Source organism: Ostrea edulis, chromosome 4, assembly GCF_947568905.1.
Source record: "Ostrea edulis chromosome 4, xbOstEdul1.1, whole genome shotgun sequence".
In the NCBI taxonomy this organism is placed as follows: domain Eukaryota; kingdom Metazoa; phylum Mollusca; class Bivalvia; order Ostreida; family Ostreidae; genus Ostrea; species Ostrea edulis.
The window spans coordinates 17,494,888-17,504,935 of NC_079167.1; the positions used below are offsets into that span (position 1 = coordinate 17,494,888).

The following is a 10,048-nucleotide window of genomic DNA, read 5'->3' on the forward strand; positions in this document are numbered from 1 at the left end:
AACAATTTGGGGAATTCCATTCTTACTATATCATAATGCATTTCTTATGAAACAGTGGCCTTACAATGATAGCAGAAAAATTTTCTTTACACACCTTTTTTATTTCCATTTCTCTGTGGCACCAATGTGTAAAGGGAAGCAACTCTGATCAAACTTTACTTCATCAAAATATTTGTCAACCCTTGTATATTACATTTTTATGCTTATTGCTAAACTTTAACATTAAATTTAATTTGTAATATGTCAATATAGTAATGGTCCAGTTGAAAGCGGGCCTAGTTGGGCTGATTTCTCTAGTACTCAGAGTAGGTTTTACAATGGCTATGACAACAACTGGAAATAGAACAGGCATGCAGAGAAAACATCCTGCCGTCTTCATAAGACATGCTTTAACATGTAGTGGGAACAAAATTTTCTCAAATAGTTTATGAATGTATTTGAATTTTCATCGCACTACATGCTGAAGATTGATGGAGAGGGTTCCCAAGAGATCTGTGGTTATTATAATCCTGGCCTCGAGACCATTAAAGAAGACCAAACTTAAGTACAAAATTACTGTTTCTTTCATTTTAAATCTTTAGGGAATTACAGTGAAACTTCTCCAAATCGGCCCCTCAGAAAACCGATTCTCCCTGAATATTGGCCGATTTTTAAAGTCCCAACAGAAATCTTAACATTTCCTTACTAAGGAAGTCTTACAAAACCGGCCACCCCTGAAAACCGGACATCGGCCAATTTTTAAAGTACATTTGTTAACAAACATGTGTAATTTACCCTTATAATACCAGCCACTTTTTGAAGACAAGAAAAGTTTAGCCAGAGGGTGATCAAGATGGGCCAGGTGTGCTAACTGACTGACCAGGTGGGAATTACTGACTGGAGGTGTGAAAAACACCAGTGGGCTCTATAATTGCTATAGTGTTTACCTTTGCTGTCAAGGGTGTTAATTGACACTTGGCTAATCCAAGTGACCCTTCCAAATGCTGTACAAAATGTAAAACACAGTTAGGAACATATTGAATGAATAAGTATCAAACGACATATTGTTGCACCATACTATCGCATGGATATAAGCGGTAGTTAATAAAGAACAAACCCATAACTGTTATCGCAATTCACCTTTGAATTAGAACGCTTTGGCTGATATAGTATTGCGCTGTGTGACGACACAATTGAATCTGTTTGTAATACAATTGCGAAATGCAACAGAAACTCTCATTGGTCCATATGTATAAGTCCGCCCAAATTCCCGTATACGGGAGTAGTCAGCATTTGAAAACATGACGGCCAGATGCTAGATGGAAAAAAAACTTCAAAGGAAGAAAGAGAAAAAGTTGTATTCTTGTGTTGCTGTCTCATAAATTTAATATAAAAAAATCCTAACATATTTTCCTACTATACTTGTGTCCAAACAGACCTTCAAATATTTATTAAAGCCCCATACGACCCAAAAACTCAATCACAGCTATTGATGATTTCATTCGTAGACGTAGCCTTGCTAGGTAGCCAGTCAATTCGAATCCCGGTTCATTTCCATATTGGCACAATAGCGTCTAGATGTGTACTAATACCCCACAAATATTTTAGCTAAATTGTTTAAATAATATACCACCCCAGTCCTATTAAATGATAATTATTCAAATAGCTAAACTCACGGCAGTACGGCTTTCATTAGTCATGAGCGGCCGCGCCTGCCGGTCTCCATCTAATGTCCTTATGTAGCATTTTCATTCATCTAGAGCTTATTTTACCTTTACAAAAACTGGTACAAAAATGTTTTAATTTCTATTGATTATTCGTGTTCATAATAAATGAAGAGCGAATACATAACTTACAACCGATTTTATGAATAGATACCAATAGCAAGAGTTCGAATTGACCGGCTACCTAACATGGCTACGTCAACAAACGAAATCATTTGAAGCTGCGAGTTTTCGGGTGGTGTGTGGCTTTAATAAATATTTGAAGGTATGTTTGGACGCAAGTATATAGTAGGAAAATGTGTTAAGATTTTTTTATATTGAGTTTATGAGACAGCAACACAAGAATACACCGATTTTAGGCCTCAACTGTCCGCAGCTTTTTGTGACCCGTAAATCGAAGGTTTTTATAAGAGGTGGATCTTTTCAGAGAGCTATGTACAGTTCTCCAGCTACACTGAATCCGCTCGAGAAAGTGGGCGGGCTGTAATCGGCCAATGAAAACTCTTGCTGTATTACATCAAACATGTCATTCAAATTGTTCAATCGTCTCATTCAATTGTGTCGTCACACAACGCAATACTATATCAGGTAAAGCGTTCTAATTCAAAGGTGAATTGCGATAATAATAATTATCAAAAGATAGATTAATTTTCTTGGTTTCCATAGACTTAAAATTCCTAAGAAATATTCAAATTACAATTTTATATTTACAACTGTACTTTTCAAAAACATCAAAACAAATTTGTTAATGACATAAGCGATGAATGTAAACAGAGTTTTTATAGGTAAGAGGAATCCCAATAATAGGCCTCTGTGTTTTCTTTATGTATCCTGTTATAGATTTTCAGTTTAAAATCAGATGATTTCAGCAAGAATATTTCTTGCAATTCTTAATTACCTGTAGGTACAAGCGGACTAATTTGATCTCCACCGATAATTGATCATAGATTACTAGATCAAAGTGAACATTACCTACATGTACTTTGTGAATATTGAGATAAAATGTCTCTAATTGCTAAATTCTCGGTATACTGGCCATCCCTCTAAACCGCCCGTTTTTTTTCGGTCCGAGAGCCGGCCGGTTTAGAGAAGTTTCACTGTACATGCATATCAAACACAGCAGCCGTAACCATTAAGAATTGTTACGTATGCAATGCCTTGAAGTACAGGTTAAAAAACTCTACATGTCTCTCAGTATCTTACCTGTCTGACAGCCAGGAGGTATTTAAAGCCTAGCAGTCCCCCGTGTCTGACCTCCCACTGCTGCTGGGTCAATAACTGTAACAGGACATTGACCAGTCCCTCCACCCCGCTCTTGTCCAAGTGCTTGATCACCATCCCCAGGGTCTGAGCACTTGTCTCCCTGACTGGGGCCACAACCTTTATCAGGAAAGATGTGTTTAAAATAATCATATTTACATGTACTTGCAGCAAACCAGCATATTTATATGTACTTGCAGCAAACCAGCAAATTAAAACTGATGTAATAAACAAAACAAAATGTGTTTGAGAAACACTGATGCACCTGTATGGCAGCCAAGGATTTCTGGTACCCAAAGAAAGGTCTTGTCACAAGGAATACACATGTGAAATATGAAAGCCCAGTCAGTAACCATTTCAAAGTTATGACCTATGTTAAATTTTCTCAAAAGTAGGTCAAACTCCAAGGTTAAGGCCACGAGGTCTTATGACTAAGGTTAAAGTTTTTCAAAAGCAAGTCAAACTTCAAGGTCACAAGGGAAAAAAATTTTGCTGCCTAAAGAATTTTTTGTCACAAGGATACACATGTGAAATATGAATGCCACATCACCATCCATTCAGTAGAACATTATGGCCAAGGTTAAAGAATGTGTGGACAAACAGACGGACCAAAAACTAAACGTCCTCAATCTCCAATTACGGGGGCATAATAAGCATACCCTTGATTACTGTAGTACATGTAAAGCATTCCATTCTAAGATTCATAAATTACCTCATCGGAGACATAGTCACCGAATCTGTCCAGGGATAGGACACACAACAGCCTGAGGGCGAGGTCTGTCAGCCACACCTGGTTAATGGTGTGCAGCTAGAAAAAGAAAGTACAGAGATCATATAGGGAAAAATACTACAAACAGTTCTAGAACGATACACAGTAAGCTGTAAACCAAACCCAGTTCATCATGCCATATTCTCAACATGAAAAACCTAATTGCAATATAATCTAGCTTACAACTTAATTTTTCTATTGTTTACCTAAAGTTTATAAATCAGATTTTGTTCCAATAGCAACTCATCTCATGCACTTATAACCAATTCCTCGGGTCTAAAACCAGCCCCTTGCCCTAGTCAGTTAATATCTAGAGGAAGAGGGGCTGGTGTTCCTCAGACTATCCTCTAATTATCTGTACCGTTGTAAACAATTCTCTGTTAACCATTTAACTGATCCCTCCTCTCACCTGATCTTGTGGGATATCTATTGACAACCCAGCAGAATCACCATGGATATGGATGACCTCCCGGAGTCCCGTGGCAGCACCATGCCGCGTCTCCCAGCTACTGTTGAACAGGTCATTCATAAGCAACTCACAGAAAGACTCGAAGTACCACTCCTCATCCTATTATGTAAATAAACAATATAAACAGAACCTTTTGGATATGGTTGACATTACCTTGAAGTTTTAGTGATGTCATCTAGCAATAATTAGTGACATACCTTGTGACCCACACTGGCATTTGATCTCAGTCTATTTATATGTTTAACATGTAATTGAAACGCAGTATTAAGTCTTCCCCGGAAGACATGTGTCGCCTGCTAGTTCATTCTATATGTAATATATCACGTATAATGTTGAAAAAGTAAACAAGATGTACTGTGAGCAATGCTCACTAAGAATACCCCCTGCTTACCCCAATCTCCCAAAGGGTGTTGTTAATAGGTATAAATTACCTCTTTCCTGAGTGTAAAAATATGGTATGCATTTGTAGAAGAAAATGGAAGATATAGTCCAAACACAAATCCATGGCATAAACCTATAATTTTGACCTTGAGATCAAAGGTCAAGGTCATAAAGATGTCATGAATGTACATGACACATAGTCTCATGGTGATACACCCATGTCTTATGGTATGACTATGTCAAAACCCTATAATCAATTTTGACCTTGAGGTCAAAGTTCAAGGTCATATACAGGTCATGAAGGTACTCGACACATCGTCTCATGGTGATACACTCATTTGTCAAATATGATATGCCTATGTCAAAGAACAAAGAAGTCATGGCCCGGACATGAATCCATTGTAAAAACCTTTAATTTTGACCTTGAGGTCAAGGTCATATGGAGGTCATGAAGGTACATGACACATCGTCTCCTGGTGATACACTCATGTGTCAAATATGGTATGCCTATGTCAAAGAACAAAGAAGTTATGGCCCGGACACGAATCCATTGTAAAAAACCTTTAATTTTGACCTTGAGGTCAAGGGTCAAGGTCATATGGAGGTCATGAAGGTACATGACACATCGTCTCATGGTGATACACTCATGTGTCAAATATGGTATGCCTATGTCAAAGAACAAAGAAGTTATGGCCCGGACACGAATCCATTGTAAAAAACCTTTAATTTTGACCTTGAGGTCAAGGGTCAAGGTCATATAGAGGTCATGAAGGTACATGACACATCGTCTCATGGTGATCTACCTGTGTGCCAAATATGGTATGCCTAAGTCAAAGAACAAAGAAGTTATGGCCCGGACACGAATCTGCACAGACAGACAGACGGACGGACGGACGGACAGACGGACAGACAGAGTGATTCCTATATACCCCCCAGAACTTCGTTCGGGGGGTATAATTATTGAAATGGTTTTTGTCACTAAACAGGAAGTTGATAAACGACAGATTCGAAAATGTCTTACACAATACAGTTGGCCACACTGATGCTCTGTGCCAAATATCAGGGAGTTGCCCCACGTGGTTCTTGAGAAAACTGTGACAGAAATTTTTTTGCTGTAAAACATTCTAAGTCCCGGCAAACAGGAAGTTGATAAGCGACAGATTCGAAAATGTCTTACACAATACAGTTGGCCACACTGATGCTCTGTGCCAAATATCAGGGAGTTGCCCCATGTGGTTCTTGAGAAAACTGTGACAGAAATTTTTTGTGACGACGACGCCGCCGCCAGACGCCGCCGCAGGACGACGACGCAAGACGACGGATAGTGATCCCTATATGTCGCCACTGCGTAACGCAGGCGACACAATGAAATGACTAAACCAGTTTACATGTAATAGCTATGCTTTTGAGCATATGAGCACACATGTGCAAGAATTAAACTCGCTCAATTATTTTCAGTAATTTACAATTAATACCCCATAATATAAACTGTACCCTAGTCAAAAATAGATCCTCTTTTAAAAGACTCTGAATTACAGTACAAAATAGTAAAATTCAAACGACTGATCTGACTTACAGCAATTTTGTTTGATATACTTATTACCTCTTCGATATCCACAGAGGCTTCCATGACCAGCTTGCTATTGCTACCCGCCACGTCCATGCTGTGGGTCTTAGTCTTTTTACACGGTGGTTCCGTGTCCAGAGACATCTGCTCACTGCAATGTCCAAAAGTGTCTATAACTTAACAGGGCCATCACAGCCTTTTTGTTATAGGGACTGGGTCCCCTTTAATTGGGTATATTGTCACTTTTTGATAAAATGGGAAAATTGAGTTTACTGTCTTTTCCATCAGTCTAAATAAAGTTTAAATAACAAAACCATATATATTTGCATTTAATATTCAGTTCTTGACTCTATTTATCAATTTTATCCCCGCCAGTTTACAATGTACATTATATTTTCAATTTATAAAGCATTTGGGAAATTTTGCTCATAAAATTGGGAAAATGGGTGAATTTATGTAATTAGGAATGGGTCCAATATTCCGTCTAACTTTAAGGGAAGTGACTGTCCTGCTTGACCTTATCATAAACCAAAGTTTTCTCAGTTGGATGAGATGAAAAATCAACAGGAATATAATAGACACAATGGTTTAAATAACATGGGGTATGAAAACAATGGAGGCTTGGAGTAATATGTCTAATGAGTAATCAGAAAAACAAACACTTAAAAACACTTTCAACTTGTTTCTTATTATAAACATACGAGTTTTTAAGCCAAATTAGTACTTTCATCAAAAAATGAATATATTGAGACAGCATAGATGCTATATCACTGAAAAAATATTGGAATATAATAAAATTTATCACATATACAATTCAGTACGTTCACATTTCACTGACAATTGGGAGTAGTAAAAATAATTTGGATACCTGGTACACACAACACATTCCTGTAATATTGACATTACAAAATATCTTGGATGATGATATTGGCAACAATCAATATTACCATTTAGATTGCTTTTTCACAAAATGTATGAGAAAAAGAGATTATGATTCTCTACCAGTCTGTGTTTTTCACACGAGCTATGAGTTATCACATGTATGTTAATACAAATTAATACCTACCTATACAGAAAGGTTTAAAATGAATAAGGTTCTACGGGATATTGAATCCTGCACTACTTATAGGAGTTTTGCCACAGAAATACTGTATTTTTCTTTTCATTTTAAGGTCAATTTAAAAAAAAAGAAATGTTTGTAAATATTTATGCTCCCCGTGATGAAAATTGAAAACAGTTATACACATGCATCATTTAATTGATAGTAGTGCCAAAACAATTCAAGATATTGAGCGAACAATATCTTCCTAGAGTGGATTGACCCTTGACCTTTTTTATCCGAAGATCAATAGGGGTCGTCTTCTACTCACAACCAATCCACATATGAAATATCATTACGATTATGTGAATGTGAATGGTTCTTAAGATATTGAGCATACAACATGTGATCTACCAAATGACAGACCTGTGCAGAGCCTTCTTTGAAGAGGGCATAAAAATATTTCAAGTGCCAGCTTTAATTGTTTTGTTATACATTGTATATCAGTGCTTTCAACTAACTTATCATTCCTTCAAGGACATTGCTATGTTGACAATTAGTAAATATTAATGTTTTAAACTTGTGTATCTTGTAATTTAATTTGCATGTACAGCGCCATTGATTGCATTTTTGTTTGTAAAATTGTGCGCTTTATAAATTCTAATATAAATAATAATAATAATGATGATGATATGCTTCTGATGACATTTTTCAAAAAAATATTTACATCATTTTCATAATATAAATGGTCTTCTTAAAACAGAAATGCCCCCAAAAGTGCCCATTCTGGAGAAAGATTTTACATAACATATGCTTTATTAACATTACAATACGACTATTTTGGACCTACTCTAGAGTCAGAACCCTGGAGTTGCAAAGTTCACAATTTTGGTCCATCCCTTTCTGCTTGATTGGATGGGTCATTGAAATTAATATTTTTGACAGTAACTGTAACTCCTTATGAAATTATCATATACGGTTTCCATGGTACGAGGCTACAGTTGTCACAGTAACCACCCTTATCAAATTTTGATCCCTGAGAAATAAATGACCAATATATTCTTTTTATTTTTACATATGTTGTAACATACGTTAATAGCAATGTTTCTTAAAAACATTAATATTGGTTTTCAGGATTACTATGGTGCTATGAGCACTAAAGTTACCCCACCCCTCTCCTTATATAAATGATACAGGTGATAATATAAATAATTAATAGTGTTGAAAAATCAGAAAAATTTCGTAATCGATAATCGGAAGAACTGTATCGATCAATAATCGATATAATCAGTATTCACATGTAGTTAATAACTGTTTATTATTTTTGGGGTTATTTCTATTTAGTTTTATGGATATTTGCAGCATACACACTAGCTGGTGTCACTGAATTCCCACTTTTCAATGTGGAGTCCACTCCAACTCTCCCCCGCACACGTCTCGATATAAAAGCGGGATTAACAGTCAGATAAATCTCGGATTAGATATTAATAATAATAATCGACAATCGATTATGAAAAATAGAATCGATAATCGGAATCGAAGAGCCAAAAACAATCAATTGTCGGCGACAATCGTTTCACCACTAATAATTAAACCTTCTTACTCATATTATTAAATCTGTAAATAATGAATTGATGTTCATTATTGAATTTATTCCACTTAAAATGATATCACTGTTGCCTCAGAGATGAATGCATTTAGTGCTTTCAGTTTAAATACAATGTTTTCATGCTCCTGTAAATGTATGTTAAATACAATGTATTCATGCTCCTGTAAATGTATGTTAAATACAATGTTTTCATGCTCCTGTAAATGAATGTTAAATACAATGTATTTGTGATCCTGTAAATGTATGTTAAATACAATGTATTCGTGCTCCTGTAAATGTATGTTAAATACAATGTTTTCATGCTCCTGTAAATGTATGTTAAATACAATGTATTCATGCTCCTGTAAATGTATGTTAAATACAATGTATTCATGCTCCTGTAAATGTATGTTAAATACAATGTATTCATGCTCCTGTAAATGTATGTTAAATACAATGTATTCCTGCTCCTGTAAATGTATGTCAGGGTTTGACATTTACTTTTTTGAGCACTAGACCAGTCGGGCTACTTCAAATGATTTTTACTAGACCTGACTTTATATCCACTAGCCCTGACCAACTTTCCAGACAAAAACTGATAGTTTCTCCATATTTAAAGACTTCATTTAAATGACAAACGTTAAGTTTGAACCAAAACGTATTTAATTGTCTCAAAAATATCTAAGTCTCCGTCATTCAATTTGATTTTCAAACACGTTTTCTGTTTCTTTAAATTCTACCCGTTACGGATATTCTTTAGTCTATTTAGTATAAAATGACCTCAACCGGCTTTTTATTTAATTTATATTTCATAAGCCCTGCTTTGTTTCTTCCTAGCCTTTTCTTTTTTCTCTCCTGGGGACGTCTTTCCTTGAGGACGAGAAGTCGTATTTAAATATAGAGACATTCCCGCACATATGTCAACACCGATAAATAGCTGTTTACGATGTAGTTTATTAACTTGATAAACACTTTATTATAGTCAATTCAAATAAACTGTTTAAATTAACATCGAGTAGATGTCGTGAAACACCGACCGCAACATATTTATTAGAACTAAAAATAGAGATTATTCCATCACACGGTTCAAGATTGCTTGCAAACTCTTTACAGTTATTTTCTTTTAGTTAAGAATAAAATATCTTACGGTTTAAAGTAAAGTTTCTTGTTAATTTTTTGACACGACCAGTCGGACTAGTAAATCGACATTTTACCCGACCGGACCTATCATTTAGTAGACTCGGTCGGGACGTGCCTTAGTGTCAAACCCTG

The 10,048-nt window shown here is 35.9% G+C and overlaps 1 protein-coding gene across 1 annotated transcript in view; it reads right to left on the reverse strand.

Annotated features, from left to right (window-relative positions):
• Positions 1-6,297, reverse strand: part of LOC125664630 (TATA-binding protein-associated factor 172-like) — a 34,792-nt gene extending 28,495 nt beyond the window's left edge. The window contains exons 1-4 of the mRNA XM_056162109.1: positions 6,186-6,297; positions 4,142-4,300; positions 3,676-3,771; positions 2,907-3,083 (exon numbers count right to left, since the gene is read on the reverse strand). Of these exons, the coding sequence (XP_056018084.1) occupies positions 2,907-3,083; positions 3,676-3,771; positions 4,142-4,300; positions 6,186-6,293 (540 nt within the window). The 5' untranslated portion in view covers positions 6,294-6,297. The remainder of the gene's footprint in view (positions 1-2,906; positions 3,084-3,675; positions 3,772-4,141; positions 4,301-6,185) is intronic.
• Positions 6,298-10,048: the final 3,751 nt, after the last annotated feature.